The sequence below is a fragment of the Megalops cyprinoides genome, chromosome 5 (genome assembly GCF_013368585.1).
Source record: "Megalops cyprinoides isolate fMegCyp1 chromosome 5, fMegCyp1.pri, whole genome shotgun sequence".
NCBI classification, from domain to species: domain Eukaryota; kingdom Metazoa; phylum Chordata; class Actinopteri; order Elopiformes; family Megalopidae; genus Megalops; species Megalops cyprinoides.
In genome coordinates, this window is record NC_050587.1 from 22,749,775 (window position 1) to 22,770,071 (window position 20,297).

A 20,297-nucleotide genomic window follows, 5' to 3' on the forward strand; every position below is an offset into this window, starting at 1 on the left:
TCATTTCACAGTAATTGTTATTTGCTCTTTGTTTCTCTGTACCAATCCACACACTCTGGATCAGAAGATGAGGTAATTGCAAGTTAACAACCTAACTGTATTTTTCACCATATTATTGCTGAGAAATGCAACCAAAAATGTATTTTACATAAAGTGTATGACAAATAAATGTAAGTGGACATAGACCTTGAAATGGTTGGTGTCACTGATAAAGCCAGGGGGCAGCAGGGAGTTCATTGTTTCAGAAGCCATGGTTGAGAAACTACTGCAAACTGCAGTTTTATGGGCCCATTTCCCAAATGTGACAGGCCTGAGGTTTCCTCCAACATGACAGTTGACCTGAGGTGACTCGGTGTGGCTTACTGTAAAAATGTTAAATATACATGCAGAGCATGAATGCCCCCGGAGGAGTATTACAAGTCTGTGTGATTTGGATAAAGCCTCATCAAACTCTCCATCTGTCTGGGGGTGGATGGAATAATGGCCATAATGTAAGAATCTACTGATTCAGTGTCCACTTTTAATGGAAGCCAATTTATTTAGACAGCTTTAGTACATTGGTACATATACAGTAGAGTACTTTTGTTTGTGCTTCACGACTCGCAAACAGAATTCCAATAAGTTAAAACAAGTTTAAGACAGACTACCTTTAATTTAATATTTCTCTCTCTGATAAATAACTTTGTAAATCAATCAGACACATTGAATGCTATACAACAGCAACAAATTAAAATAGAAACTTAAAAAAAAAACTGAAGAAGCGTTTGCATCACAGAAACGCATAGTGCAATATACAGCCCGTTTCTCCAGGAAAAAGGGAGAAAAAAGGAAAGAACATGATCAAAAGAAAATATAAGGAGGGAAAGATGTTGTTCTGCAAAGCCTTTTACCAGTGGAAGAGTTAACACTGCACCAGAACAGAAACAAAGAGACTAACAAAATAGATACCAGGATTTTTTTTACCCATTGACCACTACAGCTACAACTACAACATCGAAAACAGTGGATTCACATTGGCATTGTCAAAGAAAATGTTTTCTACTTCACAGTCAGAAATATCACCAGTAACAGTGAGACGCTAAAACATCAACATATGGCATATACACGACAAGCTACTCAGTGCATGGTCAAACATCATTACTAACCAATGATAAGACTTAATCGGACAAGAATACAATACTGAAATACAATTGGCCCTTTTTGAATATTCTTTAAATGTTCGCAAGCAATGGCCGTTTGACACTAAAACGTGAAGTCTTCAAAAAATGTGCAGAATAAATACTTCCAGTCACGAGACAGGAGGGGGGATAATATTTGCCATACTTAGTTGATCCAGTAGCTATTTACAGCAAAACTTTCATCATCTAAACTAAACATCAACCTTTCTCGTTGTCTTGGTCCCTTTTTAAGATGAACTACTCATTTTGTTGGGTTTTTTCATATGCATCCCATTTGGAAGCATGTGTTCTTTACAGGCGAGTTGCATTTCAGGTGCTACTAACGCTTCCTCTGGACATTTCATAACGGGAGGCAAGGTGCGTCTTCCCAACCGTTATGTTTCATGGTGGTAAAACTGTGAGAACCTGTATGTCTGGAACAACCAGAGATCCCAATACCTGATGATATACCATGCGACGGTGTGCAGCAGTGTTCTACAGTATTCCAGTGACCTTCCTATGACCCCGATTACATCATACCATCCCCCCTCCGCCCAGCATCAATAAAAAATATACACCACCAAGGAAACTGAAGGAACAAACAAACAAAATCTTTATCTTTTACACATTCTATCAGGTTTCATAGCATACAGTGTTACATTTGGTACTTTCAGTTTTAATTGGCCTTATTGTAGGATATTTAAATGTTTTTTTATTGTTATCATTTGCATCCATTGAAAAACATGAGAATACTTGCAATATATTTTTTGTAGTTGTGGTTCCAACATTTTCTTTTTGTATATCAGTGCTGTCAGTTTTTTTTTCTTTCAAGCAAGATGCATACACATTTAATATAGGAGAGAAGGGATTGAATGGGCTGGGGTATGGGGGGGAGGGGCTTCAGGGGGAGGGGTCAGGAGGGAGAGAGAGGAGATGACGGGCGTTTTTTAGCTTGTCTGATCCTCATCTGGTTTATTCATGGCCTTGAGGGCGTCTAGAAGGCTGGTCGGAGTGAAGATATGACTCGATCCTGTGGAGTATCGATAGGGCAGAGACAGACATGTGTATTAGAGGTGCACCATTAAACTGTCCCACCTAAAATGTGTTTTCAGCTGTTTCAACATTATTTTATCTAAATGTTAGTTAGCTAAAAAAAAATGAAGAGAAAAAAAAACATGTCAAGCTAGAATCCCACTGCTTTCTTATGCTGGTACAGTGTTACCAGCTTGCAAGAAATAATTGGTTAATGAGTTTCATTGCTGGATATGAATTCACAAGGCTGAGAGTGACAGCAGTATCTGAAAAGATCCGTTAACAGATTATCTGCCAACCAAAAAGATGCTGTATTCAGCTGCATGCAAACACTCCTGCCAGAGCTTGAAGGATAAAAGCACATAACAACAGTCCGTACTGTGAGGTCGTCATTGTTGTTTATGCACTCCAGAACTACTAAAAATACCTCCACATGTATCACATGTAGGCTTATGACATAATATTAAACAGTGATGTCACTGCATTGTAATGACATCACGCCACTGGCCAGAGCTCACAGTGACATCATAGTTCAGCAAGAGCTCTGCTGTGATGAGGTAATGGAAGCGTTGGCTTGGGAGAGCATGTTGGTGCAGCACTGTTTACAGTTCATGCAAACATCAGTCCACATGAGCACATAGTTGGGAAGAACATCACAGAAGCCAAAAAAAAACTTCTTTTCTGTTCGAACATTCACTGAGTTTCATAGTGAATGAAAAAAAAAACAAAAATGCAAAAATAAGGTTAGGAAAACAGGCGTGGGAATGTACCTGATTTTTTTTTATCTGGAGCTGAAGACACATTTCTGATACATCACATTAGTCAGATTAAACCAAACTTTTGACCGACTGAATTGCCACCAGCTCTGAGCTCTTTCTTGATGAGCAAGGCACCCCCCGGGGTGTGCTGTGATTGGCTTGTGAATTCCAGTTGACAGACAGGTCAAAGTTTTGATTTAGTTCCTGCACCTTAACTTTTTCCTTCATTTGGCTTGTTTCTGTAGCAAAGCTGCAAGGTTCAGCTGCATTTCACATAATGCTGGGTAAATGTACAGTCCACTCTGTTCATATGAATTCAATTTTAGGCAAAATATTTCTATATATTGCTCTGAGATTCAGAGATCTTTTTTTCCATTCACACACAGAGGCAGTTAGTTGACAGAAAGAGGCAAGTCCAACTTAGGTTGAGGCACCAGTGTACAGGGGAATTGTGGGTGTGTAGGGGGTTGTGATTTTGGGAGCAACCCACTTGGAACATGCTTGCCTGGTTCTGCCCCCTGCTGGATGCTTGGGTGTGAGACCGCAGAAACGCACAGCTTTGCCAACCACCAGCATAAATACAGCAAAAACAGCAACATCGCTCCTCAACGGCAATTCAGTGGTTGAGAATATACAATAAAAAACAGAAACAAACTGAAAAATCACTATTTTCTACAGGAAGTGTTTAATGTAGCAGTATGCTTGACTGCTTCTTGCATACTGCACATGGTGAACAGTTTTCACTGAAAAAAAAGAGAATCAAAACAAAAGTCATTTAATAAGATATGGCTTTAGCAGACTTTTGACACAAAGAGGACTGATATGCATGCTGAATGTATCCGTGTCTCTGTAGTCCTGCGAAGAGACGAGAGTCTAACTATCGACTACAATTATGGCTGCCAATATGCGCCGCCATGCAAAAGACTTAGATATGTTGTATTTTTATGGTGTGATGTATAACAAAACTAACAAGCCTTTTATCATATTTTAGACTTTAAGCTTGTTCCCCTTTCTTAACAAAGGTGTTATTTCTGAAACAAATCCAGAATGTATCTGAGACTTTCACCAAAAAATGCAAGTGAACAACATGACACATATTTGACTTTATGACGTCACCATGATACGGGGTTGTGCCATATTGACTTAATTCCTATTGATATTCTGCAGTCTCATTTCAAAGGCTTTGTGTATTGACTTGGATAAGTGAGTACAGTGAAACAGATACACAAGGGGAGAGTTAAGAGGGCTTCTCCTGCTAAGCTTGATGTCTTTATGGTACAGGGAAGAGCTGATTAATAATGGGCTTCCCATAAAGAAGGGCCTGCATGGTGGCATCCACTATCACTGACATGTTCTCTGTGTCTGGTTTGGGTGACCTGCAACACTTCATTTCCACGTGACAAAAAAGTGTTGTCATGTGTGGTCTTGTGTGCTGTTTCGAATTTTTTTTTTTGCTAAAGCATATCATGTGAGCATTGCTACATTACCCATGCAAATGTCTGCTGAGAATCACACAGGAATTGTTCTTGTAAATTGTAATTTGTTCTTCAGACAGGCAAGGGGAGTGGAGCAAAAAAAGCCTAATCAGAGACTGGGACTCCAGCTCTCTCACTGAGATGCCCTGCAGACAGATGCTGGATAATGTAGATATGTGATGTCTGGGGGGGCTGAGTGTGAGGTGTGGGGTGGACAGAAAGATTGGAACATCAAAACATAATCGATCTTGGAAATCTAAGATTAAATAAAGAGCAAACCTACAGAAATCATTAAACTGTGATCTTTTTTTTAAAAAACTAACATAATAGTAATAATAAAGCAATAAAATGAACCTCAGGGATTGATTAAATCTGCAAGAAAGAATGGGAACCTCAGGGAGAGCTGTAAAAAAAAAAGAGCAACTCGGCACCCAGGTGTAATACACTACTAGGGCGAGAGCTCACAGGGAAGGCAGATTTAATCAACCCATCAGAGATAATGGGGAGTAACAGGGATGGGCTCAGGAACTCCCATGAAATGGCCATTTGAGTCAGGCTCCACTGACTGTAGGCTAGCAATCGGCTCAGCAGATGGACCAATCAGCGTGACCGCCTCGTGTGAGGCGTGGGCTGAGAAGGCTGGTGTCCAAACGGCCTGCTATTGGCAGTGGACACTGTGCATGACTCTCTAAGGGGCCTGCAGTGGGCAGGGCCAGGTGGAGCTATTCAGTTGGGTTCAGGAGGCGGAACCAACCTAGTCTTTCAGGAGGCGGAGCCAGAGCAGCCTGCAGAGGGTGGAGCCATTGAGGCCTGTCAGAGGCAGAGCCTGAGGGCACGCCATAGCAGGCCGTGCCATGCGGCGGGGGCCAGAGGCCCATCCCTGAAGTGCGGAGTATCAGCAGAGGTGTTGCACAGGAATAAAGGTGAGAAAGAAAGCCCTTGTGCTGTGGGGGTTCAGAAAGGGCTTCTTTGCGCGGCTGCCTTTACTTTGTTCAGAGTGTGCTTTCTCTCTCTCGCCCTCTCCCCTTTCTCTCTCTCTCACTGGTCAGAGGGATCTGGGTCCTCAAAGGACACCCTAGTGGACTCTCGGAAGTCGGGGTGCCGCAGGTCCATTAGAAATTTGGTGGGGGTGAGCATGTGAGTAGAACCTGCGGGAGGAACAGAAGTGGCTTCACGCTCATTTTTCACTCTTCACTTCTCACGGCACACCACACCACCGCACCCTTTCCTTTCAAAAAAAAATTCTGGTGTCTTTGAGGAAAAAAGGGTGTTAAACAACCACCTTCCAGCACCCATGGCCTTTCCCACCCCGGCCCCAACCCCCAACCCAAACCCTGACCCAAATCCTCCTTCTCTTTAGGTACAACAGAAGAAATAAAGCACTGTGCATAAATGTCAAACAACCACCTGTAAGATTCTTAGCACAGTTGTTTGTGACACCCGTCACTGCCCACACTGTTCCAAAGAGGCTGATTGATAACCTCCTGTGCCCCCCCCCGCATCTTCCTACGCATCCCACTTTGCACGGCATTCAGTCTGAAATCCTGTGCTAACCCTTTCTCGTGTCCCCAAACCAGCATTCCACAGGAAGACTCAGCTGCTGCTTCAAAAGGTACATTTCAATCTGACACCACTGCTGAGGCACAGATTGCCTTGTGTCCCCACTGGGAAGAGTGGGAGTCTCTGGTACTCAGAAATATCAACAGCTCTTAAATTTGGGCAGGTCTATGTGAAAAGATGCCACCTGTTCATGTTCAAGCAATGCCATTCTCTTAAACTGCCTTTGTCCATTTTCATACATGGTTCCTGTAATAAACCTGTGGGGTACAAATGCATTACGTATGAAATTTTTGAGAACCAATCTAGCTTCCATGAATTCAAATTTCCATACATTTGTCTTGAACCTACTGAAATCCCTGCCCTCTGCTGTTAAGGAGTCACCTTCTCACCACTGAGTAGCAACTGTGCAAAGACAAACAGACCTGTAGCTTAAAGCAGCCCTGTTTCTACTTTCTTACAAAAACAGTAACAAGAGGTTTTGTTTTTTTATAGTGGGCAGACACTCAACCACGATGTCCTTGCCTGCACATTTTAGCACACTCAATGACCTCAGGTCTTCCTTGACAGATATTTCCCCTCTCTCTAAATGGTTCTCTTTATGGCTGTCTTTATGGAAGTTACTGTGAAACAGCATTTGTAATTAAAGGGCATTCAGTCCTTAAGGGCCCAGACTGAACTGATACAAAGCCGTCACTGTGGAGGAAAACCATTCATGATTTAAAGGGGTGTGAAGCCCTGTGACTCCGTGGCCTGTGTATGTAGGAGCTCACAACTTTGCAACAACTTCTGCATAGCACCCACAGAGTTGACAGATGCCCATTGGTCAAGATTCAGAGTAGAGTAAGGCCTGGAAAACAGCCGACAAAGACACCAGACAGAGAAAGGACTCAAAGCACCAATAAAATCACATAAACACACACACACACGCGCACACACACACACACACACACACACACACACACACACACACACACACACACATATATATATATATAACACACCCACACACTCACAGAAATGAAAAAAAAGGACAGACTTACGAAAAGACGTGGTGCGGCTGCAATTTAAGAACAACAGTTTAAAAAGAAACACAAAAACAAAATCCAAACCGAAGCACAAGCGCAGCAAAGGGCAAGCTCCCTGTTTCAGAGAGCTCACATGGCAAATGAGACACAACAGCAAACAGCAAAACAGGACAACCGACATGGAGCGTCTCTGACATGCGGCACAGAACACGCTTCCCCTCTCTGCCTTTCCTGAATAGCAGGCCAACCCGCTGAATGCTAAGCCGCCCCCTGTCATTAGCAACCACTCGATACAGTCACGGAGCATAAACAGAGTTACCTGTTACGTGTGGTAAGGTGTATGTTTAAGACAGAACATGCCCTTGAATTCAGCCAACATTAGTCCTTAGCTTTCACTAAATATAAATAACAATAAGCACAAGTATTTTTTCAAGACACTACTCTATTTTCTGATTGATTTATGTGATGGCTGAACTCATCAAACTATTTGTAAAGGAAAATATCGCACATGCATTTAACTGTGAGTTCATGTTAAGGGCAAATGTTGATTAAATCCAGGGGATTATCTGGAAATATTAAACATTGTCAGAAGAAGTGACACTATAGTTGAGGGTTAGCTGGGCTTACGTTGCAGACTGAGGGTGTTTTGTGAATGAAGAAGCTGTGATACTACCAGAGGAATGGCTGTGATCCAGAAACTCTGCAGGAGACGCCTTTAACTGAGACCATGTGTAAAACTCTCATAGGAGTTTTTGACTGTTTTGACTGAGTTTTGACTTCAACTGTTAAACAGAAATGACACCATCTCTTATTGTGGCAGAGGGTTTGCGCCAGAAGTGGTTCAAAATCAAACAAATCAGACAAACTACAAGATTCTGACCTCATTCTTGACATTTAATTGACTGTCACTGGGCTACACAAGTGTGGTGAACAAATGGTGACATGTCTGCCTTCCAGCCCTTCGCCCTTCAGCTTCCTCAGCTCCCTTTTTCCAGATTCTCACCCTTCTCTACCCCCCCCCCCCCAAAAAAAAAAAAAAAAAAAGATAACCTAGATTTAACAGTGCTTAGGCAGCTATAAATGGCTGCAGGTTTGGTGGTGCTAGCGTACTGCTTTTGGCTCCTGATCACAAGTTGATATCATGAAAAATAAACAGTCGACACACAACACAAACTATGTTTGGGATACAGACACATCTGTAGAAAAGCAAGACGGACAGAGAAGTAGATCTTAAATCGAAACAATTGTACCTAATTTATAGCAGTGTAGTAGTAGTAGTGCACTGCCTCTTTGTGTCTATATTTTATGTGTCTCTTTGTGATGCTGGATTTCACATGCATTTATGTATTGTGTCTGATGTATGCGTCGGTGCAGTTTTGACAGTGGCGGGGTGTGCTAACCTGCTGTCCCAAGGTAACACAGTTAGACTGAACTCCCTCCATAACCCCCACCTCTCCTTCCTGCCTGACGTGCTCACGGCACCCCGCCCCCCCCCCCCCCCCCCCCCAGGTGGATAACTCACCGATGATGGCCTCCCATTTGCCGTTGGCCTGTGTGACCTCGTAGGCACAGCGCATCTCACTGAAGGACGCGCCTCCGATGATGAAGACCATGACACGGGGCCCGGTGCGGTACTCCCCAGGGGTCTTGTTCTTGTGCCACTGACCGTATCGGGCACTATTGGGAGGGAGGGGGGTGTTGTTCGGAGCAGTGTAAGAAAAACCGTCAGTAGTTACATAAGAATTTTCACATGACCCGAGCAGTATTTGGTCCATCACGTTAGATACCCCATACCCTCTCACAAAACAACACTCTCATGTTCACTCCTGCTCTAAACCACTCCCTTCTACAGGCCACCACACCACCAGCATCACTGAAACACATGTCCATGTGCACATACAGAATTCCTGTTACCTGGATATCCTGGCCTGGGGATATCATAAATACAGACAGGAAGCTGAGTTCTAGTCTGAATGTGAGAGGAAGCTAAGGTTCGGATGTGACAGGAGGTTAACTGTAGCTGGATGTGACTGGACGTTCATCGATAGTCTGGATGTACTTTTTCTATTTGAGATGAGGGCTTTGTAATCTGTCCTGTCACAGTCTCCTCCTCTGCTTGAATACCCCTCTCTTCCCCTCCCCCGAGTCATATCAGATTATTGATCCAATCAGCTGGTCCCAACCCCCATTCTCCATCCAACAACACATGCATGACTCACTCCCTTCCCCTCACACGGGTCCTGGGAGACTAATCACACTGCAATATACGCATAAATATACACACATACATGGACATGCACAGGTACACACAGATGCACTCACATGCACACAGTCACACATGCGTGCTTACACACACACACACACACACACGCACACACACACACACACACACACACACACACACACACACACACATGCGTGTGTTTGAGTGAGAATGTGTGTGTGCATATCCATACCTGACAGCAGTAGTGCTGAAGGAGGCAGACGAGCGGGTGGAGATGTAGGGGTAGTGCTTGGTGTCCAGCTTGTCATCAATGGCATCCTGCAGAAACACAGACAGAGCAGTGAGCATGAACACAGCAGAGACACACAAACAGATCACTCAGCATTTACACAGCACAGACACATAGACAGATCAGTGAGCATTAACACAGCACAGACACACAGTTCATTGAGCATTCACACAGCACAGACACACAGACAGGTCAGTGAAGATTCACACAGCACAGACAGGTTAGAGAGCACTTGCACAGCACAGAGACAGATCAGCAGAGAGGGACTAATGATAGCTGACAGTTGGCGGCTGGTGGCAGGCGTGACTTACCTCCATGATGTCCTTGACCAGGGGAGTCCAGCGGGACAGCTGATAGGTCTGCTCGCTGACGCGCTCTTTGCGGTCCACCTTCTTGCCACGGCGCAGGGTGGACTACAGAGAGAGGGAGAGGGTGTTGATTATTAAATATGTTAAATTGATTATTAAATATGTTAATTACAGATCATCCAATCAGAGATACAGGAGAAATTGTGACAGCATATGTATAAATACAGAAGACAGACAGATAGCCAGGCAGATAAACATAGATAGACAGACATGCAGACATATTGTATATATGCAGAGACAGACAGGCGCTCACATCAGAGATGATGGGCACACCCAGGTGGGCCATGTTTGTGATGATTTCGCTGTCCTCTGGGGGGATCTGTGCGTGCTGGATCAGCTTGTTCAGGTTCTCCTCCGTGATCCCTGTTATATACAGAGAGAGAAAAACCCAGGCCTTTATGCCCTCTATCTCAGGAATACAGTCACCAACACCTGTGCTGTCATATCAGGAGTTAATCAGAAGAGTGTTTATTAAATTACATTATTAGATTAGACCTTACTGTCCTCAACCGCGGATGTTCTTTCCACAGTACATCCAGATACAAGAGAGGGCATACTGCAGACACAATTACACAGGGTAACAGTATGCGCAAGTTTAATCACTGAAGCTTCATTTTCCCATTCAGAATGTTTTAAGACTACAGAGAGCCATGTTATGCATAAAACTGAAATGTGTAACACGTGTGTAACTCATGTAATGTGTGTGTGTGCACAGGCTCGCACCATTCTTGAGGAAGATGTAGAGTAGGATGATGCGTATCTTGTCGTAGGTGCTGACGTTGGCATCCAGGAGGATGGGAACGATGGCCCTCATGGGGTCCTTGATCTTCTCGCCCTCGGCGTCTGTGCCCATTGCAAGGTCCTGGGATGGGAGTAGTGGAGGAGGTGTACATTTACATTTACATTTACTCATTTGGCAGACACTTTTATCCAAAGCAACTTACAAGTGAGGCAGAGTACAACATCAGCAAAAAGCCATATGAGGAGTCAAGCAAAAATCCATATAAGGAGGCGAAGAAGGTTAAAGAGGAGGTCGTGACACAGCAACCGCGGACTGGGCTGATGCGTTTGTGTTGTGACACCTTATCTCCCCGTCTCTGTGTTTCTGTCTGTATTGCAACTTATACGCTTGAACAATAACATGGATCAAGTTAGACATACGCAGGCAAGGCATTATGTTAAATGAAGAGGGGACTCTTGATTTGACATTATGAGGGCTTCACAAATGGGAGTGTGTTGCACTATGTAAAGCTTTCTTTAACTGGGTTTTTTGTTATCCTTTGGTTTATCCTCATTGTTGTGACTTCCTGAGGATTTATGCGCTGCTTTTTGACAGTTGTGGAATATAGAGCTTTGTAAAACCTCCCATTCTGTGCTGTCCAGGTGTGCTTACCTGTTCCACGCGGCACAGCTTGTCCACAGTGCCCTGGTAGTGCTTCATGCAGTCTTCAGCCAGCTGCAGGTGAGTGGAGTACTGAAGAGGCACAGAGGGACAAAGGGTTAATAACAGGAGCGAGGATCCAAGCACATTTTCACCAAATCATATCAGCTTCTGGTGAGTTGATATGATTAGACACACATACACAACCACACCCACATACACCCAAATCAAAAACACACACACTCACAAACATACACACACAGTATCTTGGTATACACATTTATAACAACTGCACAGTCATACAAATATTCTCAGACATACATTCCCCCCAACATGACAGAAACTTTCTCAACTCTAATGCAATTTGTAAAACTGAATTGATCTTCACCAGACAGTCTTGTTCATTCTTATTTTTATTATTCATAGTATCCCCACTACATGCAATATTAAGGATTTTATCAAGGATTACAGGCAATGCTGTCTACTGTGGGCTATCCATGTTAATAATTAATGATAAACTTGACAAAGTGATATAGCATGCTCATTATGTGTTAAATAAAATAACAGCCCAAAGTGAATTTTGTTTTCAATAGCAGGTGGGAGGAGATGCATTTCTGAAAGAAGACAGAATGTAATAGCAAGGAGTAGCCGTGGGAGCTTTTATCCCTGAATGAACTGTTGTGTAAATGGGCTACAGCTGTAGACTGCGCTGTTAAATGTGAATGCTGTGAAGCACCTGCGATAAAGCTGGCCTGCCTGGCAGGTAAATGTAGTGATGACGTAATGTGCCTCACATGACACCTCTCACCTTGCTAAGCTCCTTCTGGTACTGCGGCATCTTCTTCAACATCTGGGACAGGTCCCTCATTGTAGTCTACGGGGACATACAGTGCATCTCATGTTCACACACCAGCCACTGCATTTATGTTACATTCATGTAGCAGACGCTCTTATTCAGAGTGACTTCCAGCACAACAGAACAAATCTGTCTCTATTCAAGTTGAATGAGCAACAGTGTCAGACTAGGCTAACACTATTCAAACCCTAACCCAAGTTAACTTGTGCAACCTGACTACATAAGGGAAGTCAAGTATACTACCACACATCAGTCACTAGATCAATGAATCCAAAACACATTGCGATACTACACGTAAAATAAACAGCAAGTACTAGACCTAGCAGGTGTTTAGGAGTGGGGGAGTGAGGTGGAATCGAGATTCAGTCTAAAGAGGTGGTCTTCAGTCTGCGTCAGAAGATGGCCAGTGATTCTGCTGTCCTGACCCCCCAAGGGAGAAGACACATCAGGCATTCGCCTGCTGCAGATCCCCTGACATCAGCTGACCAGTCAAACTCTGAGTGGCTCCATCCAGCTCCTCTGAAGTGCCAATGCTCAGACCTGCTTTGGCAGGCAGCCCATGGCAGTTTCTCTGGCACCGCTCCACCTTCATAGACCTGCACTGACTCTGTCAGGTGTGAAGGGGTGTCGTCGGATCATCTCCATCTGTGGATGACTGTGGCAGTTTTAAGGGACATTAGATAACACACACTGTACCTTCTCTCCTGTGTTCATCCTTTTGCTGGCAGAGAAATCCTTCAGGGAGCGAGTCACCTCCCTTCACATATGTGAGCAACAGACGAAAGACAGAAAAAGAAAGAATGAGAGAGCTATTATTGTATCATACATTTACTATTTAACCTTGCTCTGGCAATAATGTCTTGTACCTTGAACAGACCGATCCATTATTGATCTATAAAACATCTATAAAAATAGATCCCAATCCCTATCCCCAAAAGGCCCAGAGAGGAGTCCCTCGACCAGCCGGTCACAAGGTTAACTGCTGAATATACCTGAACCCTGTCAACTAGTGGGCAATTAACTAGTGAGTCAGGGGCCAACGCAGACCTCCTGTTGACCCTTTGATCTTTATAAAACAAAAAAGCATTATTCATAAAAATTAAAAATTGCAATTACTCCAGCACTCCACATAAAATACAGCATACTGTTATCCTCAATGTCCCAGTCACTGCTGCTGTGAATGTATATAACATGTCTTTCTCTTCTTAATCTACTGTTCATTTAATTTTATCATTGTTGACTGTGGACCTGAATCATGGAGGAGCAACAAAGAAAGGGCAATCATGAGACTTTATTCTGAGATTATATGGTTTTCAGTAATTAAAAACAATAGCAGCTCTCATGTACCTATGTTGTTTACACATATATAACTACTACTTGTTTGCAATTTGTTTTATCACCAGGAAATGTTTGACCCACTGGTACCATTTCAAAAAAAAATTTGCCCCCATGAAAAAAATGTTGAGTGCCCTACAGGGTTCCAGAAGACAAGTTAGGGACTCACTGGGACACCTCAGCGATGTGTTTGTGTCGCAGCGCCACCCAGAGGTCATCATCCTCGTGCAGCAGCACCTCCTTCTCGCGGGAATCTCCCATACCGCTGGTCTCGTACCTGAGGAACAGATGGACACAGACAGAACAGAGGGTATTATAGAGTAGGACCCCCAAAATGTCCACTAAGCGCCGGGAGCCAGACCCATTTGGGAACATGTTAATCAACGGGTGATTTCCCAGGGACAGGGAAACATTGTAAGGAGAGGCTAGACGAGGGTACACCGAGCACAAACGCACTTGTAGACATCATTCTCGATGGGCAGCAAGTCGTAACCCATGGCCTGGAAAGTGAGCTCGTGCAGAACCGGGGACACTGGGTCAAAAGCCCGATCCAGGATGATCAGCTGAGACCGGGCCTTATCTGGACCCTGTGGGAGGTGGAGGCAGAGAAGAGACCAACTGTTGTTTGCATCGTGTCTCATCTGTTATTGAGCACTGCAGTAAACAGTAATCTTGTCCATTCTCAGATACTTCACTACATCTCCTCACTTCATCATACTTTTCTCTCTACTTTTTGGGTAAAATTGGAGATCTTCACCCCTCCCCTTTCTCCCTCCTTCCCTCACCTCTCCCATGGTGGGGTCATCAGCCTTGTAGGCATCCAGTTTGTCCTGGACCAGCTGGGCCAGGGTGGCGTTGTCTTTATACTCCCTTTAACAGAGAAAGAAGGCAGACAAAGACAGAGGGAGAGAGAGAAGGGAGAGAGGGAAAGAGCAGGGAGAGAGATGTAGAGGGAGAAGGAAAGAATGAAAAAGAGAGGGGAGAAATGCAGAGAGGGAGAGATTTCAAATGGTAGGGGAAGACAGAGGGGGCAGAGAGAACAAGGGAGAGAGAAAATGGGGAGTGAAAGAGAGAAAAAGGGGGAAGAGGGAGATAGCAGAGAGAGAAACAGACAGCAAGGGCAAAGGACAGAGAATGTTATTTGAAGCCCCTTTGTGATGTAATATATTTCCAAACTGCATTCACTTTACGTTACAAATGTAACTGCAAAAGTACCCCGTGTGAGCATAAACCAGAGACAGTAAGTAGTGTGCAGTGAACGACACCACAGCGACCAGCATAAATTATTAAAACTGGGTTCTGGCAAGCAACAGACCAGGTTGGGCATGCACAAATTATGAGCCGATTGACTGGAAGGGCCAGGCAAGGCCTTCTATCTCTCACCCGCGGTATCGCACGGCAGGGTATTCTTTCAGAGTGGCACACAGGGTGGCGAGCTGCTCAGCCAGCCGCTCCATCACTGGGTTCTTCAGCTGGGTCTTGTGGGGGCTATAGAAGCTCTGAAAGGCATCTGGGTTGTCCAGGGAGAACACCTGTGTCCAGCGAGGTGCATTGTGGGAAACAGGGTAAGGCACATTAACACAGGCCACAATATCAGTATAAATTTCACGCAGAAAAAGGAGAGGAAGGGAATAAATGTGTCCGCTCAGCGAATAAAAATGAAATGTACTTCAAAAAGATCAGCAGTTAACAAAGAGATACATTTAAACAGGCAAGAACATTTGCCCTTATTATCTGTGTCCAGGCAGGTCCTGCGCTGCATACAAATGCACAAGGGCACTCCCTGTATCTTTATGTAGGTGACAGAGATCACTTGAGGACAGGCAATTATAATTTTTTCGAGGATTTCATGTTGCCCGCCTGGCTGTGAAGTGATCTGCCCTTGGGGCATGCAGGGCTGCTCATCGTGTTCTCAAATGCATTGTGACAGCAATGGCTCACGACCCTCTTTCATGCTCCATCTCTATCTACCGCTCTCTCTCTCTACCTCCCTCCCTCCCTCTCTCTTTCTCTCTCTCTCTCATCCATCTGCAAAGGTCATGTGACTATCCTTCTGGTGTGCAGATGGGCTCCCCTTTCTCACCCAGGCCTTCTCCTCCCCTCTCTCATTAGCTGCCAGAAGCATGTGATGCACTACCAGCCAATGATGTCGCGGGTCCAGGGTGGGTTGAGACCCAGCCAGCACTAGCATCTCCCCTGGAGCAACTGTCTGATTCCTCCGAATTAATCACTGAGGACAGGAGCAAAGGACTGTGGGCCAGGCTACACCCCCAGCCAGAGCCATTCTTGAAAACACTGTCAGCAAACAGCTCTGGCTCGCCGACAAACACTGAGTCAGCCCCTCGCGGAGGCTGTCACGTCTCTGGAGAAATACGTACCTTTTTGCTTATTTCTGTCTCTCCTTCATGGTGACACCCTCCTCCTATTTGCAACACCAGATTTCTCACTTCCTCACTGTACGACTTTACTCTGCGTCTCCCCCTGCGTCTGCCTCCCTGCCTGCGTTTTCTCAGGCAATGCCCCTCCCCCACCCCCCCTTCCTTCCTCTGTGTTCCTCTGTGGGGTGGGGGGATGGGGTGTTGCTCGGGCTCACCTGCGACTCGTAGGGCAGGAAGGCGATGTTGATCTCAGTCAACGTCTTGACTGTTTTGGAGGCACGGCTTTTCACCAGCTCATTGAAAAGGGGGTCAGGGCAGGCTGTGGACCACAGAGAGGGAAACGGGAATGGAGAAAAGACATCTTAAAACTCCATCGCTCAGTTAGGGCAGTATCAGCTGAGGCCCTGGGGGAGAACATGCCTGCATAAGTTTCGATGATCTCTGTTGATGGAAAAAAGTACTAACTGGATGTATTGATATCATACCCAGTTTAAAACGCAATTTGCATTCTGATGAAGGTGCCAGTTTCTACCAGGCTGTAGTGTGATAGTTACCTGTCTTGGACACGGACAAGTTCAATAGAGTATGTATCACCTTCCAAAATGGTAATGGTTCTGAGTTAATTCTATTGTGAGCAGCACAGCTGACAGATACTGAAACAGTGTTATTGACACAATGAATTGAAACAGGAATTAATTAAATGAAAAATATCACTATATGTTCATCTAATGCCAGCACTCCACCATTTCTGTAGTACAGAGTATATGGCACTCTTTCAAAAAAATCAAAAGCATTGTTCTCAGCATATGGTTGCTACACCCATGATGTGGTTCATGAATCCTCGCTCTCTCGTGGCTACATGTTGGGCTCCTAATGTGATGCACCAGCAACATTTATCACCAGTAATGTAATGTAACCGCAAGAATGTCATGGACAACATGAGAGTGCTACTGCCTGTCACACACGTAACCTGTGTCAACCTGTGAAGCTAACAATTTCAGGCAAACTAACATTCAGTAAGAATTTTTGGTGAAATGAGCAATTTCAGTGATAACTTGTTTGACTGAAGGAGCTTTACATAGATGGGAGAGCACAGTTCCTTACACTGGTCTGCCTCGGAGTTCATAAGTACTCAAGTGAAAAAGGAAAAAAGGGAAATAGTTACAACTCTGCCAATACATTTTTTTCTTCATTTGTCAGAAACTCCTAAAAAGGTGACATTTTATGAACTGAAACTACTGTGGGCTCGCTCTGTGTGCAGTGTTACAATCGCTAGTTTCTGCATACACACAGTAATCTTCATAATTCAGAAACTATGTTGTGTGCTGAAGAGTAAAAATGTGACTTCCGAATGAGCTCCACCAACTGAGACAGGCAGGTTTAAACAGCCGCCAACACACGCCACCTGGCAGAGACGCTGACAATTTTGTTCGTTCTTTGTTAATTTAACTTATTTGTTTTGGGTGAGTTTTGGTGCGACAGCGTTTCCCAGGGTACTCACAGTCAGTGAAGAAGACGTGGGCTGCTTTGTATTTGGATGACTGGGGATCTTTGAAGTCTGCGATAAGGGTGTGCACTGACTGCAGTGAGAGAAAAGAGACAGAGAGACGAACACTTTTACTGCAAGGCTTCCACGCGAGACAAGGCCCGTGTCCCTTTGTGCTCCTGTGCGGACGCTTTCAACCTCGAGCGGGAGGGTGAACTGAATGGACAAGTGAGTGGGTGAGCAAGCGTGAAAGGGAGGGAGAGGGTCTTGTTCGATCTCTCCTCCCCCCTACCTGATTACCATGTCCTGTCGGAGCGGGTTTGAACCACGGTGCCGTTAGCAGGCATGAGGCATTGTGTGTGTGGCATCAACCTGACAGCGCGGTGCAGGCTAATGTGCGGTTGTGTACACTGTGGGTGGAACGTGCGTCATTGTCGCGCAACGTGTAGCAACAGTGGGCCCTGATTTTCAATAAAGTGTTCTGGGAACACTTGTAGCGTATGGATTCCTGAGCGCTTCAGAGTCCGTGTACCCGTGGCAAGAACAAGGTGCGCAACATGTGGAGATGCAGATATTGTGCATGCAAGGGAGAGAGTGCGTGTACGTGTGAGTGCATGTGAGCATGCGTGTGAGCATGCATTTGTGTACATGTTGTTCTTTGATTTTGTGTGAGTGCATGTGCATGTCTGTGTGTATGCCTGTTTTTATTTGTGAGAGTGTGACCATATGATATGTCTTTATGTGTGTGTGTGTGTATGGCAAAGTCAACAGCAGAGTTTACCTTCTCAGTGGGGGTGATTAGGTAAATAGCCTCCAGTGAGGGCAGGGGTTCTCGGCGCTTGTTTATGTCTTCAACAACTACAGAAGAAAGAGACTCAGTTCAGAGGTGACAATTTTATATGCCCATGGCAGTAAATATGATATATCCAAGGAGGTAAATAACAATAGTGCTAGTAGTAGCTGGTACAGGAGTACAAGAGTGGAGAAGCTGTATGTGAGACTGCTGGTACTGAACAAGCATTGTAGTTAGTATACAAGTCTAGCAGTTGAGGTGGCGTATAGGAATACCAGTTAAGGTGATACTTATATGAGTTAGGTAAAACAGAAGTACAACAATGGAGGGTCATGTATCAGAGGTAGTTGGCATGTAAGTACAGCAGTAGTGGTGATATATCAGAGGTAGCTGATGCAGGATCACAGGAGTGAAGTTGAAATGTATGATGCGGTTGGTACGGGAGTACAGCGGCAGTGGTGATATCTCAGAGGTGGTATGTCGGTACAGCCGTAAAGGAGACACAGGCAGAGCAGAGCACTCACTGGTGATGCCCTCTGTCATGATGTCTGTCATCTTGCAGCAGGATGAGAGCATCCTCATGCTGAGCTGGTCCACCACTAGAGCCTGTAACAGGAGACAAAGGCGAGGGAGAAACAGAAGAGAGATGGTGAGAGGCGGGGCAGAAGTAAAAAAGACAGGTGAGAGACATATAAAAAAGGTAAGTGACAGAATGAGACAGAGGAGAGACAGGACTGACAGGTGAAAGGAGGAGAGACAGTTGAGAAAAAGGTGAGAGACATAACAAAGAGAGGTGAGAAACAGGTGAGGGACAGGAAAGTGAAAAGAGGAAAAGTGAAGAAAAAAGGGGGAGGGCGAGAGCAAAATGGACAAGCATCCCATAGATATAATAGATATAATCCCACAGATATACTGTCTTTAACAGTAACCCTGAACCGAAATGCAATGTTCCAACCTAATCCAGCAGCCCTATGGCCAGAACATCAACACACACACACACACACACACACACTCATCTTACCTTCCATTCCCCCTTCTTTTTCACCTTCTTGATGACATCATTCATAATCTCTGTGAAAGATGAGGACATCTGAGTCAAAACCAAAGTGTGAAAGCATGTCTGCTGAATCACTCAGTAAAACAACATAACAGCACATACAATGTCACTGAGCCTGTGTGAGCACTTAACACTCATTAAAAACTGTTTGTGACTGTGGCAAAAAAAAAATATTTAAAGTTACTCCATTCTAAACTCATGTATGTTCTGTAAAATGACAAAACAATTTTTAAATCCCTAATCAAAAACATTAAAAGTAATTACAATCATTCATTTTTAATCCAGAAACAGGGATTCAACTCTGAGACAGTATTCTAACACTAATAATGTAAGTTAAATAATGTTGTAAAAATATATATCTATGTATTACAAGAAGTGAGGAAAGTAAATGTGTTCATTTCTTTCTGCTATGTCACATTCTACCTCAGAGTGCCCCAGTACCTGTGCAGTTCATATGGAGGCAATAGGTAAGCCTTATGCACTTATTGTATGGAAAACTCTTTAACACAATGTCTACTCACATAATATTTAAATAGTGTGAATATATGTAATAACACAGGCACAAGACCACTGCAAAGTTAAGCGTCACCTTCTCTCATTATGCAAAATAAAACTGTTTTGATCGCAAGGCCTCTTGGCGGAACTCACATCATTCTTACACTAGCTAATGGCTTCTGATTAAATTATTATCAGCACATTGGTGACAAACGAGGCCACCATTCAGGTGCAGAGTTGACAGTGTTAGTCATGAGTCACAGTGTATGAGGCTGCTAAAAGGGACATTGTTTAGCATCTCCCCCTCAATAACTCACAGGTAGACTTAACCAGCCACGCTACCTCGACCCAAAACCCTCTCCCCTCCCATGCCCACTCCCCACTTTCCGCTCACTAAGACCCAAATGTCATCCCTGTCAGAAAACTTCTCAACACCTTCTCTGTACCTGAGCTGTGAGCCACATGTACAACCGTAGGAGAAGAGCTTCTGGAGGATTAACAGCCAAAGGCGGGGACACAGCAAGCAACAGAAAGCTCCAATGAGACTCAAAGGGGGTCGTACACTACTTTAAGAAGACCAGGCACAGTGTAGGTGGTTCATACTGAAGTTTTCAGCTATGATTTCAGA

At 44.4% G+C, this 20,297-nt stretch overlaps 1 protein-coding gene across 2 annotated transcripts in view; it reads right to left on the bottom strand.

Moving 5' to 3' along the window:
* Positions 1-572: 572 nt before the first annotated feature.
* stxbp1a (syntaxin binding protein 1a) overlaps positions 573-20,297 on the bottom strand; it is a 33,808-nt gene continuing 14,083 nt past the window's right edge. Inside the window, exons 2-20 of one of the 2 annotated variants that reach the window (XM_036528456.1) lie at positions 19,139-19,188; positions 18,642-18,723; positions 18,106-18,182; positions 17,340-17,418; positions 16,054-16,157; positions 14,844-14,992; positions 14,246-14,330; positions 13,917-14,047; positions 13,630-13,737; positions 12,822-12,882; positions 12,078-12,143; positions 11,282-11,362; positions 10,612-10,750; positions 10,142-10,251; positions 9,832-9,933; positions 9,464-9,549; positions 8,530-8,684; positions 5,410-5,570; positions 2,109-2,187 (exon numbers count right to left, since the gene is read on the bottom strand). In XM_036528456.1, the coding sequence (XP_036384349.1) occupies positions 5,461-5,570; positions 8,530-8,684; positions 9,464-9,549; positions 9,832-9,933; positions 10,142-10,251; positions 10,612-10,750; positions 11,282-11,362; positions 12,078-12,143; positions 12,822-12,882; positions 13,630-13,737; positions 13,917-14,047; positions 14,246-14,330; positions 14,844-14,992; positions 16,054-16,157; positions 17,340-17,418; positions 18,106-18,182; positions 18,642-18,723; positions 19,139-19,188 (1,775 nt within the window). In that variant the 3' untranslated portion in view covers positions 2,109-2,187; positions 5,410-5,460. Of the gene's footprint in view, positions 2,188-5,409; positions 5,571-8,529; positions 8,685-9,463; positions 9,550-9,831; positions 9,934-10,141; positions 10,252-10,611; positions 10,751-11,281; positions 11,363-12,077; positions 12,144-12,821; positions 12,883-13,629; positions 13,738-13,916; positions 14,048-14,245; positions 14,331-14,843; positions 14,993-16,053; positions 16,158-17,339; positions 17,419-18,105; positions 18,183-18,641; positions 18,724-19,138; positions 19,189-20,297 lie in introns of both variants that reach the window. The other variant, XM_036528457.1, reaches the window with a different exon arrangement.